We start from the raw sequence: 24,035 nt of genomic DNA on the forward strand, positions 1-24,035 counted from the left end.
ACCAGAATTTCAATGTATGAATTTTATTACTGGTTTTACTGAAAATAGTATTTTAATTCTCTCAATTTATATGCACATGTGCCAAATTGGTTTGGGTAGAACTTCAAGCTTTTCAGAAACACACATTGATAATCTGAACTATCTAGATGTATTCCTGATTAAGTAACATGGAATATGCTAAGCTGGATATGACTGTTTTGCATCCAAGTTTAAATTAAACTGGTATGAAAGTTACCTTGTTAAGTTTAAAAATAGTTTACTTCAGGGAAGTCATGCAAATGAATCCTTCTAGACTAAGTTCATACTTCTTTAGCAAAAATGAGTTTATCACTGCCTATCAGCAAAAGTGCAAATAGCCAGATCACGTTGTCTCCATTTTTGGCACATTGTGATCCTGACAACTGTGCTAGTCGTAGATTTCCACAAGAATAGCATTGTATCAGTTGTTACTTTTGCACTTGTACAAGGTTGGGTTGCGGAAAGACAAATAACTGGAAACTTATTTTTGTGACGTTCTGGATTTGGAAGAATATTCATTTGATGAAATATTATATAAAATGAGAATGGAGCTGCTCAGAGTCCATTCATCTGACATTGGGTATAATGTGTGAAACAGTTTAAAAAAATTAACCAGAATGTTTCTTTATGGAATATTGTTAGGCAGATACGAAGTTTTAGTTTTTAATAAAGCTAAAATGTTAATGATTCTAAGGGGTTGTAAACATTTGGCACAATGAGGAGTATCTTTTTTTCAATATCCAGGAAAGTATGATACAGAATTTATTAGACTTCTGTTTCACTGTACCTTGGTACATATGACAATAAACTAAACTGTTATGTAGTTTTGCAGACAATAAGTATATGTCAATATAATTTATCTTTTGCAGATGCAGCAACCAAAACATTTTAAGAAGTCAACATGTACACTAACCTGAATTATAAATAGAAAATGCTAGAAATACACAGCAGGCATATTATACATGGAAAGCAAACTGGAGTTAATGTTTCTGGTTGAATACCCTTCATTGGAACTGAGAAATGAGAAACCAAATTACTTTTAACTTGTAAGGCAGATTATAGGGCATGAATAGGAGAAAATAAATATCTCTGAGAGGATGAGGTTGTTAAAGTGAATCACAAATAAACAGACGTCTGGTTGATAGATTAATGAAGGCAGTTAAGGCAAGAGAGAAAACAAATAAATGGCCATGTAAAAGTTGTGAGATGCAAGTCTGAGTTGTTGCTGAGACCCGTAAACAAGGGCGATGCTGGAATGTGAAGCAGAATTGTCGTCTGCTTTAGAGAGGAAAATCTAGTTTGATATAACTGATCGATTGTCATATAGACATTCTTATACAAACATAAAAGGCAAAGTACCCAATTTAAAGAAATATTTACTGGAAGTGTGGGCTCCCTTTGCTGTACTGTAAAGGGAGGAGGGGATGTATCAGTTGGTGAAATCTTGTTGAAGATTGTAGAAATCCAAAGTATTCTCTGGTTAAATGGGAGGCTTGCAGGATGGCTGGTAATGTCCAGGTAACCTATGGTGGAAGAAGAGAGTTGAGACCAGAAATGTTGGTAGGTACTGTGATACTCTTTGAACTATAATAGTGGAGAAACCAAGTTTATGAGAAGGGGGAGACATTTTGGAGGTGTCTTGTAAGGAAAGTCTTCCAAGAAGCAGTGGCAGAGCTGGAGGAACTAGGAGAATGGAATGGAGTCTTTCCAAAAGACAAGGTGGGGACAAATATTGTAAAAATGCCCTGTAATGAATGTAGATGGCTAATGCATCACAAGATTGAGAATGCAGAAACTGGAAGAGTTAGAAATGAACGTTGCACGGTTCATAATGTGACGGTGAGAGCAGCATAGATATTCTCAGTAAAAATGATTTTTTTTAGTACAGGAAGCAGCATCAATATAGTTGTCATTTTCCCACAAAAAGTTGAAGGGGGAGAAACCCTGAATAGAATTTGAAAGGAGGACGGTTCTGTGTATTCCAAAGAGTTAGTTGTAGATTGGACATGTGAAATCCTACAACTACGCCTTTGAACTCAAAATTGAGTGGAATTAAATAAATTATTCATACATTAATGACTGTCGGCTGAGACCAGTCAGCTGTGAGCAGTCAAAATGATAGTGGCCTTCAAAGTGTAGATGGGAATGATCTGGGAGAAAGACTAGTATTAAAGTAGAAGATAATAAATTCATTGGCAAACAGGCTGAAATGCTTCCAACATGTACAGACATTTGATTTTCTTTAAATGATTCTGAATAATTACTTTCAACAGGTTTGAGCAAAGTTTGTAGATAGTTGATGCAAAGTTTGCAGATAGTTGATGCAATTCAAAATTCTGTCTCTATAAGTTTTCTGATTTTTTTTTTTCTGCTGACTATTTCAGTTGTGATTTAAGATATTAAGGTTGTTTCTTGAAGCATGCACAGGTGACGCCTTTGTTTGATGTGAAATTGCCATTGTGGACTGTTATGGTGTTTTCTTGTCAGGCAAACTTGACAATTATTGAAAGTTGTTGAGGTAGCTTTTAATAAACATGGAAATTACACATTACAGAGTCGTTTGCATTTCTAGAGAACAATTTTCATCACAATTTTGCCCCATCCGCATGGTTCAAGTAATGAGTTTGAAAAACAAAAAAGTTTTTATTTACATCAATTCCATGAGAGTAAATTTCATTCCGCAGCTCAAATTTTTACATAGTGATTTATAACTACTGCAAGGACGATTATCCATTACTACAATAGCCATAATTGGGAGGTGCGGGGGTATTAGTGTGCTCTCATTGAAAAGGAACAGGAGTAACTGTTCCATGATTGATTTTGTATTGTACATTAACCTGATGTGCTAATCTTAAAATGCAATTATTTAACACATTTGCAATGCAATAGTCTGAGAAAATTGATAAAAGGTGATATTTCTTCCAATATATTATCAGTGTAACGTACTTTCTAGAAATACTTTCTAATGTTTTTCATACGGCATGAAATAGTATACCCTGATGTTAGTTTAAAAGCTTTTATTTTATCCATAATTCAGAGCTTCACCATAAACGCAGTATTATCTAATACGTTGAATCTGGGCACAATATCATGTTTCCCACATTATGAATCTTCACCGTTGTACAATGAATGATGCAGTCTATTAAGCTCCACAGAAACTCGAACTTGGCATCTCAAATGAGTAGGCACAAGTTTCAGTAAAAAGCATTTCTTTGCACAAGTTTCAGTAGAAAGTATTTCTTAATGATTATGTACATTCTTGCAACATCGTTCACATTACACAACAGTGCACGAGAGTGAATTTTCTGGGTTTGAATAAAGCTATTCCCTGTTTTATTCTTTTTCCACATCTCCATTCCTAAAAAGGAGGGGAGTTGCAACCTCTTGTCAATAAACTGGGGATCAGAAATCAAAATTTTTACTGCAAAATTACAATAAATAAAGCTTTTTTAGCCATAAACATTCTAAATAAATGCAAGTGACGTTTTGTAGAAAATGGATTTGTGCATACACTGGAAGAGTATTTGTGGTTTCCGTTTTTGTATTGTGGTTGATATATTTTAGTTTGTACTGTCAGAATACAGGCACCTTGAGTTTTGCGGAAGGGTTGTGTGCTTGAAAAGTGGAGTGTAATTCAAAATTGTGTAAATTAAAGGTAAATTAAACAGTAAATTTGAGCGCATTATCCCCAAAATGCAAGCACATGAATCAAGCCTGGGTATTAAAGGACCAAGCGCGTTATTTCAAAAACGCATCAGTCCATCTGTTGTCGGAACAGACTTAGGCCATTCGGCCCATCAAGGTTACTACGTCATTCAGTCATGTCTGATCTATCTTTCCCTCTCAACCCCATTCTCCTGCCTTCTCCCCATAACTCTTGACAACCTAGATAGACACACAATCTCTTTCCTTCTCTCCAGAGATGCTGCCTGTCCTGCTGAGTCATTCCAGCATTTTGTGTCTATCTTCGGTTTAAACCAGCATCTGCAGTTCCTTCCTACACTCTTGAAACCCTTACTAATCAAGAACCTTTCAATCTCCATCGTAAACATTTCCATTGACTTGGCCTCCACAACCTTCTGTGGCCATGAATTCCACAGATTCACCACCCTCTGACTAAAGCATAAATCAAACATGTAAATGATATTGCACAATCTTATTAGTTTCCTTCGCAAAGCAAATATTCAATATAAATATTGTTGTCTTTGTAAAATTAAATATGTCAAGAGAGTCTTTGACTATTTCAATGCTGAAATGTTTTTTTTCTCTGTCCAATATTTGCAGATATATGTCGGGTGTGTCGGTCAGAAGGAACATCAGATAAACCACTTTACTATCCTTGCGTGTGTACTGGCAGTATAAAATTTATCCATCAGGAATGGTAGGTTGGGTCATTATGCTGTGGAGTAGTTCCATTTTGGTGAGACAATCGCAAATTGCAGTAAAAAATATATCTGCTAATCTTGTCTTAAAATATTTGCATGGAAAATAACATCAGTAATGTTGGTATGCAGAATAATTATTTTTAGGCTAATTAAGTATGTTTTGCTGCATGTGGAGACAATGAAAGCGGGATGATTAGGATATCACAAATTCTGAAATAATTTAAATTAATTTAATTAAATCCCTGTAATATAAATGTTTGACGTTTTAAAAGGCATTGGATTGCATATGAATTCATTTGGGGCATTGAAAATATTTGTGTATGAATCTGCTACCAATGAAACTTATTTTATTAGCTGTTGCAGATAATCCTATTTTTCTTTCCTCATCTAACCCTAACCAGAAAGTAGCGGTCTCTGTCTCTTTTTCTTGTCTCATAGACCTGAACATTTTCCACCCACCCAGTATTTATCTCATGCCTCTTAAAAGTTGCTGTTGAATCTGTTCATTGAATCATATCAACCACTTTGGTTTCCATTTGGGCTTGGTTTGCTAGGTAACAAAACCCAGACCTCAGAATGGTCCACTGGTCATGATGTTTGACAATTTAGTACACCCGATACCGCATAAAAACCCCAAGCATGTATTCAAGCCTGTAGTGAAGCATTCTATCTTGAACAAGTATATACTTTATTGATCCACAGAATGTGGACCTCGCTGGTGATGGCCACATATACCAACAAACTCTGCTTCTGATGGGGGTGGTAGTTACCTAATTGCCATTTTGCGGCAAGCTTTGAGTGTAGATGTCGGCAGAGACTTGATAGGTGAGAACACCTGAAAAGAAAAATGTAATGGGAACTAATGTAACTGAGTCAGAATGGGGATAATTAAATGTACATAGTTTCAGTCAATTTTGTTTTGCTTAACAAAATCTGAAGAATGGTCTTGAGCTGTAACGTCACCTATTCCTTCTCCCCAGAGATGCTGCCGGTCCCGCTGAGTTACTCCAGCATTTTGTGTCTATCTTTGGTATAAACCAGCATTCACAGTTCCTTCCTGCACATAGCCCCTCATATGCTTGACGTAAATAGGAGAGATTTATTTTTGAATTACTAACCATCCACTTTCCTTCCAGTTTAGTTCAGTGGCTCAAACACAGCAGAAAAGAATACTGCGAACTATGCAAACATCGATTTGCTTTTACACCAAGTAAGTACATATCATTGTAACTATTTTAAACTTGATCATTATCATTCATTCGTTGTAGGTGATGCACCATCTGTGTTGTGGCAAAGTTCATAAGTTTTTGAACTAGTTACCCTTATTTATTTTGGTATCCCTCAACATCATAAGTTGTAGGACCAAAAGATGACCATTTGGCCCATCGAGTCTACTCCGCTATTCAATCTTGGGCGATCTGCCTTTCCCTCTCAACGCCATTCTCCTGCCTTCTTCCCATAACCCCTGACACCCTTGCCAATCAAGTATTTGCCAATCTCCACCTTAAAAATACCCAATGATGTTGCCTCTATAGCCGTGTGGCAATGAATTCCACAGATTCACCTCTTGACTTCAGAAATTCTTTCTCCTTTCTAAAGGTCCGTCCCTTTATTTTGATGCTATGCCCTCTGGTTCTAGACTCTCCCACTAGTGGAAACATCCACATCCACTCCACACGACAGATGGCACAATGGGCTAAGTGTTCGGCTGGCAACCGGAAGGTAGCCGGTTCGAATCCCGCTTGGAGTGCATACTGTCGTTGTGTCCTTGGGCAAGACACTTCACCCACCTTTGCCTGTGTGTGAATGTGTGTGAGTGATTGGTGGTGGTCGGAGGGGCCGTAGGCGCAGATTGGCAGCCACGCTTCCGTCAGTCTGCCCCAGGGCAGCTGTGGCTACAGAAGTAGCTTACCACCACCGAGTGTGACTGAGGAGTGAATGAATAATGCGATGTAAAGCGCCTTGAGTATTAGAAAGGCGCTATATAAATCCCATCCATTATTATTATTATTATTACATTATGCTAGAGTCTGGAATGTTCCATAGAAGGGGTTGGGTAAAGTTTATTTCTAACCATTCGGGCCTGCACTCTCTGGACTCGGCATCAGGTTATTGAAATGATATAGAATCTGTTCAGTTATTTAATCATTAACCAGTTTCACCTTGGAGGTGAACATTTTTTTAGCTAAAAAATTAGATTTTTTAAATTTGATGCTGTAATTAAATGGTCTGGATCTGCAGGTCCATGTGTGCATATATTTCAAACAATTAAATTTGTTCACAGAATATATATTATCATGAGAGCAAACTTTTTATTCCTAGTAATTTTCAGTGGCACAGTTCAATTTTTGCACAAATAAATTTTTGTCTTGATAATCCAGTTCAAAAGAACATATCACTTTACTGCCTGTAATGTTAAGATGTGTTTGACCATTAGGGAAAAAGCACAAAGTCAATATTGAGTGACGTAGAGGACCTTGGAGTATTCATCCAACACATCTTGCAGGAGGGTCTCGCATATAACAATATTAGAATTGTTATTGAGTGAGTGAAGGGGTGCGCGTTCAGAGGGGGTGATTTTGCAGGAATTTGGGATATAACCAATAAGGTGATTAACAGGCATACTGATATTTTCTTTCATTTGCCAAGGTTTTGAACATGATACCAGGGGATGTTCTGCTGGAATTTTATACAACGCTGGTTAGACCGTGGTTTGATTACTGTTTATAGTGCTGGTCACTTTTATAGGAAAGCCATGATTGTCTTGTAAAGAGTGCGGTAGAAATCTGAAGATATTATCAGGATTGGAAAACTTCGATTGTGAGCAAAGAAAGGAAAAGCTATGGTGATTTTCTTAGGCGCAAAGTGTTAGTTCTCGGACGCCTCCTCATACCTACCCTTTGACCATGACACCACAGACGATCACCAGGCATTATCTCCAAGACTGTTTCTGATCTCATCACCGCTTCATCCAGCCTCCGCGTCCAACAAATCATCCGACATCATGACATTTCTGTCATCTCCAACGTGATCCCACTACCACCAGCCACATCTTCCCATCTCCACCCGTTCCCACCTTCTGCAGAGAAGGCTCCCTTCGCAAACACTTGGTTCACTCATCTCAGGAACGTTCCCCTGCAACCGCTGTAGATGTAACACTTGTTCTTCTACTTTCTCCCTCATCTCCATCAGGGACCTGGTAGTCCTGGGTGAGACAGAGGTTCAGAGGTGTACCTCCTCTAATCTCATCTATTGCGGCCGGTTTTCTCGATGTGACCGTCTCGCTGAACACTTGCACTTGGTCCACGAAGGCCTACTGGATCTCCAGGTTGCTAACCATCTTAACTCCCCTTCCCATTCCCATATTGACCTTTCTACCTGGACCGCATCCATTGGCAGAGTGAGGCCACATGCAAACAGGAGGAACAGCACCTCGTATTCCATTTGGGTACCTCAACCCAACGATATGAGCATTGAATTTTCCAATTTTAGGCAACCTCTAACAACCCCCCCCCCCCCCACCGTTCTTCCCCTCTTTTGCTTTCACTCTGTGCCTTAACTGGGCTCGCATCTATTTCTCCTATTTCCCCCCCCCCCCAATAATCTTGAAGAAGCGTCCAAATCAGAAACGTTCCCTTTCCATGCTCTTCAGAGATGATGCTGAGTTATTCCAATCCTCGTGTTGTCTTTGGAACTGAGAAGGAATGGAGTCTTAATTAAGATGCAGGGGCCTAAATGAAGTAAATCAGGAGGACTTGAAAAGCAAAAAAACCCCACAGTTGCTGGAAATAAAAATTAAACAAATAAAATCAAATAAAACACAATTACAATAAAAAGCAAAAACAGAAAACATTGGAAATGCTCAGCAGGTTGGACCTCATCGGTGGGAAGAGGAAAATAGCTAATGTTTCAGCTCAAGGACTCTTTGTCAGAACTGGGAGGAAGGGGGGAAAAAAAGCTTATTAAAATGCAGGGAGGGTGGATGTGGGGAGATAGTCTCCCGATAAGGTAAAAAGTGGCCTGAATTGGCCAGAGAGCCTTGTTTACAGCTTACTCACAAGGTCACTAGTTTTTTTTACCCTATCAGAGACATTCTTCCCCCACCCTCCCTGCAGCTTTACAAACTACTTTTGTGTCCTTCGCCATTCTGATGAAGGGTCTTTGACCTGAAACATTAACTTGAACAACAAGACTGGGGTAAAAGTACATACTTCTCTGAAAGTGGTGAAACAGGTATACCGAGTGGTGTTGTGGTATGTTTGCCTTCATTGGTTAGGGCATTGAGAACGGGCTTTGGCATCTCATGTTGCAGATCTACAAATCGTTGACCAGGCCGCATTTGAAGTCGTGTGTGAAATTCTAGTTGCTACGCTTTACGATACATATTATTCACCTCAAGAGGATGCAGAAAAGATTCAGAGGAATGTTGTCCGAACTGGAGGACTTGAGTTATTAGGAGTGATTGCATAGGCAGGGACACGTCTCTCTGGAACAAAGGAAGCTGAGGACTGTCCTTATAAAAATGTTTAATAAACATTTTAAGATATTAAGTTTATAAAATAAACTTTTATTAAAGTTTATAAAAATTATAGATAAAGTAAATCATCTTATTCCACGGGTAGGGGTTTAAAACTAGAGGATCTAGACAAGTGATAGGGGATCTGAGGCATTGTTTTCACACACAAGGTTGTGGGTAGTTGGTACAAGCTAGTTTAATTTATTGTCCCGCATTCCGAGGTACAGTTGCATGCAAACCAGTCAGCGGAAAGACAATACATGATTCCAATCGAGCCATCCAAAGTGTTCAGATACATGGTAAAGGGAATAATGTTTTGGGCAAGGTAAAATCAAATTAAAGATGGTCTGAGGGTCTCCAGTGAGGTAGATAGTAGCTCAGGACTGCTGCCTAGTTGTTGGTAGGATGAACAGGATAGCTACCGGGGGCAAATATGATTGCAATGTTTATAAAATATTAGGACATATGCATGGGAAACAGGGCTCTCACAACTTTTTTTCTCTGTTGTCAGCCGGGCAACCTAGGCAGCTTTTTAGGTTGCCAAATGACAGTTTAGGTGGTCATTTAAGATGGCTTGCATGACGCGTGCAATAATGTGCTCGGACGAAGTACGTAGTTACCAGTCGGAATTATGGTCAATGAAACATTTGCATATTATTTCTGCTTCAAATAAAGTCATAAACTAAACATATTCAACAATCAAGACATGATATATACCAATGGCATGCAGCAAAATTATAATACAGTATATACAGTATCTCAACTCTTTTTACACGTTGCAATGAATGCAATCTATATTACTAAAAGTCTGATCTTGACCACTTCCTGTTCTGTGTATTGATTTTAGAAGCTGTGACTTTTGGCCATCTTAGTCAGAGTCCTCCTGCGCTGCGCAGGACAAGAGGATTTTTCCCATCGATGAAAAATTAAAAGAGTTATTAGTGTTTAAAAAATATTGAGTTTCTCTCTTTCCTGTCAATCACGCCGTGAAGGCCACGGCCCTTCTGGTGGGAGGGGAGAGGGACTATAAAACCCAGAAGTGTGGGCGTGGCTCAGTCTCTGCAAGATGGAGAAGGGAGAGGTCACGACTTGCTGTCTTTAGTGGCCTTGCACCCTGCTTGAAATGGCATGAAACTGCACTTGAATTTGGTGGCCTTGCACACTGCTTGAAATGGAATTTCAAGGAATAGCCATGTCAATTGCCAGCCCACTAGCCGTGAGTGAGTGAGCTGCCAGCACAACAGGCTTGAGTGACTGAGCCGCCAGCCCAAGAATCTATTTGGCCCATAATGTCCATACTAGCCCTCAAAACCAGTCCCTTCAGCCCACAACACCCATACTAGAGCTCCAGAAAGCCCCCCCCCCCCCCACTGGCCACCAATATTGGAATTGGTGGAGAGGTGGAATATTGAGTTGGGGGACCCAACGGGTCCCACTTAGTCTAGTATCTATTATTTCTTTCCACCTCCAAACAAAAATGTTGTTGGATTCTTCAGCGTATGATCAACCTCGGTGAGACCAAGCGCAAGCTTGGCGATCGCCTTCACACAACACCTCCACTCAGTTCACAATAACCAACCTGATCTCCCGGTGGCTCAGCAATCAACTCCCCCTTCCATTCCGAATCTGACCTTTGTGTCTTGGGCCTCCATGGCCAGAGTGAAGCCCACCGCATATTGGAGGAACAGCACCTCATATTTCGCTTGGATAGTTTACACCCCAGCGGTATGCTCATTGACTTCTCCAATTTCAGGTAGTCCTTGCTTTCTCCCTCCTTCCCCTCCCATTCCCAGCTCTCCCACAGCCTATTGTCTCCACCTCTTCCTTTCTTTTTCCCGTCCCGTTTCCCCTCCCCCCCGACATCAGTCTGAAGAAGGGTCTCGACCCAAAACATCGCCTATTCCTTCGCTCCATAGATGCTGCCTCACCCACTAATTTTCTCCAGCTTTTTTGTCTACCAACGGGATCCCACCACTGGTCGCATCTTCCCATCTCCTCCCCTGTTGGCTTTCTGCAGAGACCGCTCCCTCCGTAACTCCCTGGTTAATTTGTCCCTTCCCACCCAAACAACCCCCTCTCCTGGCACTTTGCCTTGCAACCGCAGGAAATGCTACACTTGTCGCTTTACCTCCCCCCTTGACTCCATTCAAGGACCCAAGCAGTCTTTCCAGGTGTGGCAGAGGTTCACCTGCACCTCCTCCAACCTCATCCATTGCATCCGCTGCTCTAGGTGTCAGCTGCTCTACATCGGTGAGACCAACATAGGCTTGGCGATCGCTTCGCCCAACACCTTCGCTCGGTTCGCAATAACCAACCTGATCTCCCGGTGGCTCAGCACTTCAAATCCCCCTCCCATTCCAAATCCGACCTTTTTGTCCTGTGCCTCCTCCATTGGCAGAGTGAGGCCCACAGTAAATTGGAGGAGCATCACCTCTTGTTTCGCTTGGGCAGTTTACACCCCAGCAGTATGAACATTGACCTCCAATTTCAGGTAATCCCTGCTTTCTCCTCCCCTTCCCAGCTTTCCCTCAGCACACTGTCTCCGCCTCTTCCTTTCTTCTTCCCGCTCCCCCCCACATCAATCTGAAGAAGGGTCTCGAAATGTCGCCTATTTCCTTCGCTCCATAGATGCTGCCTCACCCGCTGAGTTTCTCCAAGTTCTGTTATCCCATTTTGCTCACCCACTCCCGACACACTAGGGACAATTTTACAGAGACAAGTTAACCTACAAAGCCATTGCGTCTTTGGGATGTGGGAGGAAACCCACACGCTTTCAGGGAGAATGTGCAAATTCAACCCAGACAGTGCCCGAGGTTAGGATCGAACACAGATCTCTGGCATGTGAGGCAGCAAGTCCACCAGCTGTGCCACTATATTTTATTTTTCAACACACAAAAAATTATACGTTGATGACTTTTGGTTACTAAAAAAAAAAGAAACTATCCATTTTCAGTTTTAAATCTCTAGGTGACGCTATGTCACCCTTTACAGCTACTGTATGTTTTAATTCCTTTCAAGACAATGGGGCAGTGCATTGGCCATAAAGTTGCTGTCTAAAAGTGCCAGAGACCCGAAATTGATCCTGAATATGGGTGCTGTCTGTATGGAGTTTGCTCCTTTTCCCTTTGATCGCATAGGTTTTCTCCGGATGCTCTTATTTCCTTCCACATTCCAAAGGTGTGCAGGAACCCTTTTCAGACCCAACCCAAAACGTAATACTTTCCTTTTGTCCAAAGATTCTGTCTGACCTGTTGAGTCACTCCAGCTTTTTGTGTCATATCTATAGTTCCTTCCTACACACACAATACTATACAATAGAACTTTATTAATCCCAGGAGGGAAAGTGTGTGTGTGTGTGTGTGTACACGCGCACATACATATGTGTTCATATATATGTTTATATATAAATATGCACTTGTTTTCTCATTTATGACATTGTTTGCAGAGTACTATGTTTACATATTCTGTTGTGCTGCTGCAAGTAAGGATTTCATTGTTCTAACTGGGACGTGAGAGAATAAAACACTCCTGACTTGCGTCGCTAATGTGTGGGAAAGAACTAGTGTACGGGTGATTGGTGTTCGGCGTGGGCCGAAGGGCCTGTTTCCACGCTGTATCTTTAAATTAAACTAAAAACACTAAATCCAGAGAAAATCTAAAGAAGGGTCTCCACCCGAAACGTCACCCAATTTCTTCTATCCAGACATGCTGGCTGCTCCATGGAGTTCCCCCGCACAAGTAAAGCATCGAATAGTCTTCACCCTAGCATAGTTACCCAACCAGACGCAACTAAATTTAAGATAATTCTTTTTTCCCAAGAACCCTTTTTTGCTTAAGTCCAAGTCAAGAGTCAAGAGAGTTTTATTGTCATGTGTTCCAGATATGACAATGAAATTCTTGCTTGCTACAGCACAACAGAACATGTAAACATAATACAGAACAGGAGATAAAAGTTCAGTGTGTCTATATACCATAGATCATATATATACACAATAAATAAACAGATAAAATGCAATAGGCTGTTATTTGTGGAGTTTGGTGGTGAAGGGTCCACCAGTTTGAATTCCACTTGGAATATTTTTGGAGGACTAAGAAGCAAGAGTTACTCCAGGGAGTTACTCCAGCTCTAGGGAGTGATTCTGCGTTGGTTTTCAGCGGTCGCGGCGAGGCGGCGACCGGACAACAATGGCGGGCACATCTCCCACAATGCAAAGGGTGGGAGAAGGTGCCCGGCGCCGACCAGTTGCCGTGGCAGTGCGCGTGTGCAGGGCGGCCGATGATGTGCTGGCCATGGTTGTGCGCATGTGCAGGGGGAGGATGTACAGGCCATGGCAGACGGAGAACCTGCGGCACGGATACGGATGGCGGGCAGAGACGGAGAGTGACAGAGAGAGGGAGAGATAGAGAGGGGGGCCCGCTCAGAGTTGAACGATAGGTGTCCCGGGTGCTTGCCAAGCCGGGCAAAATGGCACAGCTTTTAGATTGCCCGGCGGGATTTTAATTTGCTATTGGCACCCGGGCAACTGTTAATTTCGAGCCCTGGGGAAATATTTTGAGGAATACGGGTCAAATGTGGGCAAATGGGATTAAAGAAGGGCATGTCGCCTGCCTGATTTGGATGAGTTAGGCTGAAGGACCTATTTCCTTGCTGTATAACTGTGAATCTATATGTAATGAGGGATGGTACTAGTGGAAGGCTGTTCCTTTGATGGAGATATAACCATATAATATAACAATTACAGCACGGAAACAGGCCATCTCGACCCTTCTAGTCCGTGCCGAACACGTATTCTCCCCTAGTCCCATATACCTGCGCTCAGACCATAACCCTCCATTCCTTTCCCGTCCATATAACTATCCAATTTATTTTTAAATGATAAAAACGAACCTGCCTCCACCACCTTCCCTGGAAGCTCATTCCACACAGCCACCACTCTCTGAGTAAAGAAGTTCCCCCTCATGTTACCCCTAAACATCTGTCCCTTAATTCTCAAGTCATGTCCCATGTTTGAATCTTCCCTACTCTCAGTGGGAAAAGCTTATCCACGTCAACTCTGTCTATCCCTCTCATCATTTTAAAGACCTCTATCAAGTCCCCCCTTAACCTGCGCTCCAAAGAATAAAGCCCTAACTTGTTCAACCTTTCTCTGTAACTTAGTTGCTGAAACCCAGGCAACATTCTAGTAAATCTCCTCTGTACTCTCTCTATTTTGTTGACATCCTTCCTATAATTAGGCGACCAAAATTGTACCCCATACTCCAGAATTGGCCTCACCAATGCCTTGTACAATTTTAACATTACATCCCAACTTCTATACTCAATGCTCTGATTTATAAAGGCCAGCACACCAAAAGCTTTCTTTACCACCCTATCTACATGAGATTCCACTTTCAGGGAACTGTGCACAGTTATTCCCAGATCCCTCTGTTCACCTGCATTCTTCAATTCCCTACCATTTACCATGTACGTCCTATTTTGATTTGTCCTGCCAAGATGTAGCACCTCACACTTATCAGCATTAAACTCCATCTGCCATCTTTCAGTCCACTCTTCCAACTGGCATAAATCTCTTTGTAGACTTTGAAAATCTACTTCATTATCCACAACCCCACCTATCTTAGTATCATCTGCATACTTACTAATCCAATTTACCACACCATCATCCAGATCATTGATGTACATGACAAACAACAGTGGACCCAACACAGATCCCTGTGGCACCCCACTAGTCACTGGCCTCCAACCTGACAAACAACCATCCACCATTACTCTCTGGCATCTCCCATTCAGCCACTGTTGAATCCATCTTGCTACTCCACCATTAATACCCAACCATTGAACCTTCTTAACCAACCTTCCATGAGGAACCTTGTCAAAGGCCTTACTGAAGTCCATATATACAACATCCACTGCTTTACCCTCATCAATTTCCCGAGTGACCTCTTCAAAAAATTCAAGAAGATTAGTCAAACATGACCTTCCAGGCACAAATCCATGTTGACTGTTCCTAATCAGACCCTGTTTATCCAGATGCTTATATATATTATCTCTAAGTATCCTTTCCATTAATTTGCCCACCACTGACGTCAAACTAACAGGTCTATAATTGCTAGGTTTACTCTTAGACCCCTTTTTAAACAATGGAACAACATGCGCAGTACGCCAATCCTCCGGCACTATTCCCGTTTCTAATGACATTTGAAATATTTCTGTCATAGCCCCTGCTATTTCTACACCAACTTCCCTCAATGTCCTAGGGAATATCCTGTCCGGACCTGGAGACTTATCCACTTTTATATTTCTCAAAAGTGTCAGTACTTCCTCTTCTTTGAATCTCATAGTTTCCATAGCTACTCTACTTGTTTCCCTTACCTCACATAATTCAATATCCTTCTCCTTGGTGAATACCGAAGAAAATAAATTGTTCAATATCTCCCCCATCTCTTTTGGCTCTGATGGACCAATTTTATCCCTCGTTATCCTTTTGCTATTAATATAGCTGTAGAAACCCTTTGGGTTTACTTTCACCTTACTTGCCAAAGCAACCTCATATCTTCTTTTAGCTTTTCTAATTTCTTTCTTAAGATTCTTTTTACATTCTTTATACTCCTCAAGCACCTCATTTACTCCATGCTGCCTATAATTATTGTAGATCTCTTTCTTTTTCCGAACCAAGTGTCCAATTTCCCTTGAAAACCATGGCTCTTTCCGATTTTTACTATTTCCTTTCAACCGAACAGGGACATAAAGATTCTGTACTCTTAAAATTTCACCTTTAAATGCACTCCATTTCTCTTCCACATCTTTCCCATAAAACAAAATGTCCCAATTTACTCCTTTTAAATCCTTTCGCATCTCATCAAAGTTAGCCTTTCTCCAATCAAAAATCACAACCCTAGGTCCGGTTCTGACCCGCTCCATAATTATATTGAAACTAGTGGTATTGTGATCACTGGTCCCGAACTGTTCCCCAACGCATACCTCTGCCACCTGACCCGTCTCATTTCCTAACAGGAGGTCCAGCACCGCTCCTTCTCTAGTAGGTACTTCTATGTATTGCTGCAAAAAACTATCCTGCACACATTTTACAAACTCCAACCCATCCAGCCCATTTACAGAATGTGTTTCCTAGTCTATGTGTGGAAAATTGAAATCTCCCACAATCACTACCTTGTGCTTACTACTAATATCTGCAATCTCCTTACATATTTGCTCTTCCAATTCTCGCTCCCCATTTGGCGGTCTATAATACACCCCTATAAGTGTTGCTACCCCTTTCCCATTTCTCAGTTCCACCCAAATAGCCTCCCTAGACGAGCCCTCTAATCTATCCTGCCAAAGCACTGCTGTAATATCTTCCCTGATAAGCAATGCAACACCTCCACCTCTTGCCCCTCCAATTCTATCACACCTGAAGCAACGAAATCCTGGAATATTTAGTTTCCAATCACAGCCCTCATGCAACCATGTTTCACTGATCGCCACAACATCATACTTCCAGGTGTCAATCCAGGCTCTGAGTTCATCCACCTTTCTTACAATGCTCCTAGCATTAAAATATACACATTTAAGATTTGGATTTGAAGTAATGGGTATAAAAAGGGAGAAAATTGTCACAAACAAAAATGTTAACATGCATTGGCTTTAAATGTGGTGGGGGCAGGATTCATTGTTGCATTTAAGAACTGCTTTAAGAATTGCTCTGGCCGTGAGCCAGTGTGGATACAATGGGCTGAATAGCCTCCTTCAGTGCTGTAATCATTGATAGTATGAAATGATGGGAGGACTGAAACCCTTATCACATTTAAAATGCACTCGGATGCATATTAGAAGAGCCATGACCTGCTGGTCTGAAGGGCCAAGTGGAAGATGGGATAGACTAAGTACCTCTTCTGTAGAGATTGAGAATGAGTTGAGATAATGAGTTATTGGGTGTTGTTAAACAGTGACACATGAGTAATGCAGATTTTGAAATGGTCTTCTGTATATAGTACTTAAACATGGTCATGTTACTCCATCTAGAGGTAGAACATGAGAATGTGGCTTTCGGGAGTTTATCTGTCCCCCATTGCCAGGCATAGCGGATCTCTGGGACATGGATATATTGAATTTTATATTTAGTATAGTTACATCAATTACATAACTGCACTCTTTTCCATTCTAGTCTTCTGAATGGAATGGTGTCCAGATAGTGCTTGTTACCTGAAGATCCAAGCTAATAAGACTGAAATTATGTGCTTAAATTGAGAAATCTGATATGTTTGACATTTTTACAAAGCCTAATGTTTGCTCTTTACTGTATGATGGAAATAGAACTTGGCTGGAACTAAAGGTGTATGTTAGTATTTAAAGTAACCGAGAAAATGGTTGGAATCTTCGTGTAAATCTGGCCCATTTAATTTGACCATGCAACTGTGTGAAATCTTTTGAATAAATGGTTGTAATCATACTTAATTTTAAAGACTATAAACTGATTATTTCCAGTGTTTATTTGTCTTTGAGTTGTAGAGTCATGGATTCACACAACCAAGATGCCCAACCTAGGCTAGTCCCATTTGCCCGCGTTTGGACAAAATCGCTGTAAACGTTTTCTTTCCATATACACATACAAGTGTCTTTTAAATGCATTCCTCAAGTACCTCCTCTGGTAGCTTGCCCCATGGTATTCATAGTACATCAGGATTCTGAAATAATATGCTTAATTGAAGAAATCTGAGTGAAAATGTTGCCCCTCGGGTTTGTATTAATTCTTGTCCCTCTCACCTTAAACATGTGTCCTCTTTTGTTTGATTCCCCTACTTCCTCTACCCTGGGTAAAAAAAAAACCTTTTAGTTCACTTGATCTATTCCCCTCATAATTTTATAGACTTCTATAAGATCACCTTCAGCCCCTGTACTCCAAGGAATAAGATCCTACCCTGCCCAACCTGTTCCTACAGCTCAGGCCCTCAATTCCCGGCAACATCCTTGGAAATTTTCTCTGCACTATTTCCAGCTTAATGACCTGCTGAGTTACTCCAGCATTTTGTGTCTACCTTTGATTTAAACCAGCATCTGCAGTTCTTTCTTGCACATTAATGACATCCTTCCTGTAGCAGACTGACCAAAACTAAACACAGTACTCCAAGTGTGGCCACAGCAACGTCATGTACAGCGGCAATATAACAATTCAATCTCTATACACAATACCCTGACTGATGAAGGTCAATGTACCAAAAGCCTTCTTGACCACTCCATCTTTGACCATACTTTCAGGGAACTAGGTACTTGTACTCCTAGATCCTTCTGCTCCACAACACTTCCCATGCCACTACCATTCACTGAAGGTCCTGCCCTGGATTGACTTTCCAAATTCAACACCTTGCACATGCCTGCATTATACGGCACAAGTCATTTCTCAGTCCACATGCCCAGTTTATCAAGAGCCTGATGTAATCCCCCTTTTTTTATTGATCAGGTTTAGTGTTTCAAGAGTATTTAATTGTCAATATCTGTGATAGACTGGGCAATGTCTACAACTTTTTGTAGCCTCCTTCGTTGCTGGGTATTCAAGTTACTGAACATGATGCAACTAGTCAGCATGTTCTCTACCATCCACCTGTGGAAGTTTGATAGAGTATTCAATGGCATAACAAAACTCAATCTTCAAAGGCATTGATGAGTTTTATTTGTGATTTTATCAATGGGCTGGACCAAGGACCATCTTCAGAGATATGTACACCAAGGAACTTGGTGTTGATTCTCTCTCCCACTGTCCCTTCGATGAAGAGAGGTTGTTTGGCTTTCCCTGAAGTCAACAACCGGCAGCTTGGTCTTGCTAACGGTGAGAACAAGATCGTTGTTCAGGCACGATTCAATGTCTTAATCCTTCTCTCTCCTGTACTTTTAACTCATAATTACCCTTTATTCATCCAACAATGGAGGTATCATCAGTGAATTTAAATGTGGCGTTTGGGCTGTGTCTGGCTACACATTTCAGGGGTATAGAGAGAGTAGATTAGGGAACTGAGCACAACTTGAAATGCTCTAGTGTTGAAGTGTTGTCAGTTTGTATTGATTGTGGTTTGCTGGTGAAGAAGTCAAGAAATCAATTGCATAGGGATTTGGAGAGACCCAATTCCCTGAATTTGATGATATGTTTAGCAAGGATGATGGTGTTTAATACTAAGTTGTAGTCAATGGACCACGGCCTGATGTACGTGTTCTTATTGTCCAAGTGGTCCAGTGCAGTGTGGAGAGCTAGCATGATCATATTCCCTGTTGTTCTGTTGTGATAGGCAAATTGTAGTGGATTCAGGTCCTTACTAAGGCAGGAGTTGACATGCGTCATAACTAACTTCTCAAAGCACGTCTTCACCATGGATGTTAGTGCCATTGGACGGCAGTCATTGAGGCACGTCACCTTGCTGTCTTGTTTATCTTGTATTCTTCATGCGATCCCAACTAAATATCGTACAGCTATTGCGTACTGTAGTGTTTTCTGGTTCTCCCGGTCCTTTATGCACCTAGTATTGGCTTTTTTTGGGTACATTCCAGTGTTCATGACGCTGCAATTTAATTTATACTTATTCTTGTAGAAAACTTTGTTGAAACTATAGCGGTAGATTTTCCTGTTGCCACATTGGATATTTTATTGCGTATACTTTATTTTTTGCATAAATTTAAAAATTATTGAACTTCAATTGAGATGGTCTCTTAAAAGACATCTAATGTATCATTTCAAATTTATGTTCTCAAACATTTCCTTTTCCAGTTTATTCTCCAGATATGCCATCTAGACTTCCAATTCAGGATATTTTTGCAGGATTGGTTACAAGTATTGGTACAGCAATAAGATACTGGTTCCATTACACATTGGTGGCCTTTGCATGGCTGGGGGTTGTACCTCTTACAGCATGTAAGTACTTCCCTATGTTTTGAAATATTTGGTAGTTCCTATTTATTATCACTTAAAATCAAAATATCTTGAAATACTTTTTCTTTTACCTTCATGTTGTTATCGGTCATTTGATTTGTTGGTTTTGTGTCCCCATGCACCCAACTATTTTCAATTGGACTTGTAAGCTCAAAATTAAAGTCAAACGCTACATTTTAAGGTATGTCAAGGATGAGCCATATTGTAATAGAGTAATTCAGGTGGACGGAGGTCAATTAAACCCCTGTGCCACCTAGTTGTATGCCCTTCAAGTAACCAATTCCATGCCAACCACGAAGCGCCCATTTTATAGTAATACTTCACTAAACCCGGCTCTTCCAGTTTAGTATATTAAATAAATTAATGACAGCAAAACTCTGATAATTTGGCATCTGATTGTTCAAAAATCTAAATGGTTTAGCACTGGACTCATTCTTTAGTCCAGAGAATGCTTCAAAGATTTGGACTGGAAGTGGAGTGTGCAATAAGAGGGGGGTTCCAGAGTGGAGCTGACGTTAGCATTGTGGGTTGGATCTTGGACAGACCCAGGGTAGGGAATAGAGAGGTCAAACTTAAATGTACGAGATGAAGCTTGCAAACTTAAACTCAGCTGGGTGCTATTTCCCACTCTCTGTAAACTTCTGGAGTCCACTGGGAAATTGTCTGTGTAATAGCGTTTAAAAGAATAAATAAATAAATCAAGGGAAGGGTTTAAATAGAAACATTCAATAGCCTGCTAGTTTGGCATCACCCAAGTCCCAAGAATGACAGGTTATGTGAGTTTTAATGTAATTGTGGAATAAAACTGTAACATAGTAATATGTATCAGTCTGTCTAAAGTTTTATTTTGACCAGGGTCTTATATATGGTATCCTCTGTTTTGATCCCCGAGCCCTCTAGAATCTAGAGACACTTCCTACAACTTCCTACAATATTTCCTACAACTGGAAAATCAAAATGCACTTAATATTGCATACTTTACTCCTATGTGTAGTTTATGATTTAATTAATGATTTCAATATGTTACAAATTGCAATTTCCTTAACAACCTCCGAGTCTCTGGATTTGGCACATGGACACTAATTATACAACAAAAAGCTCTTCTGTGCTCAATTTCCCACCTTGGCATCCATTTGAGTAAACGTGTCGCATTTTACTCCCATCTTTTCTAATCCCTATTGTTATCTTATGATGTGATCAGTAGAGAGGGAATTAACATCAGACTAACTTGGTTGTCAGTGATGTAAAAAAAAATATTAAAGCCATATCAAAACTGTTAGAATGTCTTAAAAAATGTAAGTAAATGATATGGTAAAATTAAACTAGCTGCTATCCCTCTCTGAACATTAGTGAGTAGGTGGGGAGACAGATCTACATGCATTTGGAAAGGCAAAGATATATTGGGACTAGCCATCATGACTGCGTGAGGAATCACGTTTCACAAATATGATTTAGTTTTAAAGAGGTGTCCAATAAGATTGATGAGGGCGGTGCGGTTGATGTTGTCTCCTTTGACTTGAATGGGGCCTTTGATAAGATACTGCATAGTTAGTTTGCTCTGAAAAATTAGATCTCATGGGCAAACCAGCCAAATGATACAAAATTAACTTGAAAGTAGGGGATTGGTTTTAGTGAACGGGTCCTTTTCAGAATGGCAGGCAGTGGCGAGTGGAATGCCGCAAGGCTCGGTGTTGGGGCCTCAACTGTTTACCATATATATTAATGATTTGGAAGAGGGAATTAGGAGCAACACTAGCAAGTTTGTGGATGACACAAAGCTGGGTGGCAGTGTGAACTGTGACGAGGATGTTAGGAGGTTGCAGGGTGACCTGGACAGGTTGAGTGAGTGGGCAGATGCGTGGCAGATGCGGTATAATATAGATAAATGTGAGGTTATCCACTTTGGCAGCAAAAACAAGGGGGCAGATTATTATCTCAATGGGGTTAGGTTAGGTAAGGGGGTGGTACAGCGAGACCTGGGTGTCCTTGTACACCGGTCACTGAAAGTTGGCGTGCAGGTACAGCAGGCAGTGAAGAAAGCTAATGGAATGTTGGCCTTCATAACATGAGGATTTCAGTATAGGAATAAAGAGGTTCTTCTGCAGTTGTATAGGGCTCTGGTGAGACCACATCTGGAGTATTGCAAACAGTTTTGGTCTCCTAATTTGAGGAAGGACATCCTTGTGATTGAGGCAGTGCAGCGTAGATTCACAAGATTGATCCCTGGGATGGCGGGATTGTCATATGAGGAAAGATTGAAAAGACTAGGCTTGTATTCACTGGAGTTTAGGATGAGGGGCGTTCTTATAGAAACATATAAAATTATAAAAGGACTGGACAAGCTAGATGCAGGAAAAATGTTCCCAATGTTGGGCGAGTCCAGAACCAGGGGCCACAGTCTTAGAATAAAGGGGAGGTCATTTAAGACTGAGGTGAGAAGAAACTTTTTCACCCAGAGAGTTGTGAATTTATGGAATTCCCTGCCACAGAGGGCAGTGGAGGCCAAGTCACTGGATGGATTTAAGAGAGAGTTAGATAGAGCTCTAGGGGCTAGTGTAGTCAAGGGATATGGGGAGAAGGCAGGCACGGGTTATTGATAGGGGACGATCAGCCATGATCGCAATGAATGGCGGTGCTGGCTCGAAGGGCCGAATGGCCTCCTCCTGCACCTATTTTCTATGTTTTTTCTTTTTTTCATGCAATCTAGTAAAATCATTCTACTGTACAATTATACATAAGCATGAGTGCAACAATTGTGTGAAAATAGTAGATTTCTTCTGACGCATGACACAAAGTTGGCATGTTTCCTGCGGTATCTTGTACCTACCAAATATCAAGATATGGGTTAATAATTGTATATTGTATAAATAAAAGTTGTATATTGCTCAGTGTACATTTTCATTATGAAATTAGTGTGGTAGAAATGGGTATAAAAATATGAGATTTGGAAAATAAAATCCTTCTATTTAAAGGTGGTTTTAAGTGACCTTGGCTGTTCCTCCTTTTTTTAGGTCGAATCTACAAATGTTTGTTTACTGGCTCTGTGAGCTCACTGTTGACATTGCCGCTCGATATGTTATCCACGTAAGTTTATACACCTTGTATTATTGTGATGAGGGAGCAATTTTGAAGTAATTATTTATTTTCGAGCGGAACTGAGTTTGACCTGCATGTTTCATCAATTTTCTTTATACATAACTGAAATAAAGTAATATTCAGCAAGAAGCACTTTATTGCTTTTGGGGGCAAATGTAATCTCTCCCTAGACTAAAAATTGTTTATAGTCAAGTGAAAATGTATGATTAACTGGTAGGGTGTAGTGATCAATTTCAGCATTTCTTAAAACATTGCAACCAGTTTGGATCATTAGCCTAAATGCTTAGGGTTCCCATCCTAGGGTAAATTTACCCTCTGGGGGTAAATTTATTGATTCTGCATTTGTACATATTTTTTCTCATTGACTGACTGTGTTTGGTTCTGGTATCTATTCATCATCAGTTGTTCATAAATAAGTGAAATAACAGTGCTAAATACTATTAAAGTTGCCAGGGGTAAACGGGACGAAAAAGGTTGGAACCCCTGCTATATACAATTAATCTTAAGATTTCAAACAATTTAATTGTCGAACTGATTCTGTACATTTAAACCTTTACTTCCAGGGAGAATTTGCTGGCAGACTCTTTGCAGGGTTGTTTTGTGGTAACATGCACACTGTGTGCATTCATTAGCCTTGTCTGGTTACGAGAACAAATCGTACATGGTGGAGCTCCACAGTGGCTCGAACAAAATCAAGCTCTACCACCCAATGGAGTGGCTCAACAGAATGAGGTAGGGGCTACTCAGGTCTTCTAAAGAGCTATTAACTGGAGTAACAAGAAAAGATTAGTGATGTGATGAGCCGTCGTGCTACATTTGTCTTGCATCCATCACATGCATTATTTGTATTATTATTATTATTCTTAAGGCATTTCAGGAAATGGCCTCAAAGTTGTGAGTAATATTTGATTTTTATATGTTGTTTTTGAATCTTTTTGAAAAAAAGATTGCGTCAAGTGAAGTGTTTTATTGTTATATGTCCCAAAATGGAACAACTACATTCTTTCTTGTAGCAGTACAACAGATATGTAAACATAGTATTCTGTAACACCACAATCAACAGGTAAAAAAAGTTCAGTATATTAAAAAAAAACTATAATAGTG

At 40.5% G+C, this 24,035-nt stretch overlaps 1 protein-coding gene across 2 annotated transcripts in view; it reads left to right on the forward strand.

Annotated features, from left to right (window-relative positions):
• marchf6 (membrane associated ring-CH-type finger 6) overlaps window positions 1-24,035 on the forward strand; it is a 72,706-nt gene that overhangs the window by 23,661 nt on the left and 25,010 nt on the right. For both annotated transcript variants that reach the window (XM_033017034.1, XM_033017040.1), the window contains exons 2-6: window positions 4,303-4,399; window positions 5,540-5,613; window positions 19,674-19,817; window positions 22,847-22,919; window positions 23,495-23,663. In XM_033017034.1, the coding sequence (XP_032872925.1) occupies window positions 4,303-4,399; window positions 5,540-5,613; window positions 19,674-19,817; window positions 22,847-22,919; window positions 23,495-23,663 (557 nt within the window). The remainder of the gene's footprint in view (window positions 1-4,302; window positions 4,400-5,539; window positions 5,614-19,673; window positions 19,818-22,846; window positions 22,920-23,494; window positions 23,664-24,035) is intronic.

Source organism: Amblyraja radiata, chromosome 2, assembly GCF_010909765.2.
Source record: "Amblyraja radiata isolate CabotCenter1 chromosome 2, sAmbRad1.1.pri, whole genome shotgun sequence".
Lineage (NCBI taxonomy): Eukaryota > Metazoa > Chordata > Chondrichthyes > Rajiformes > Rajidae > Amblyraja > Amblyraja radiata.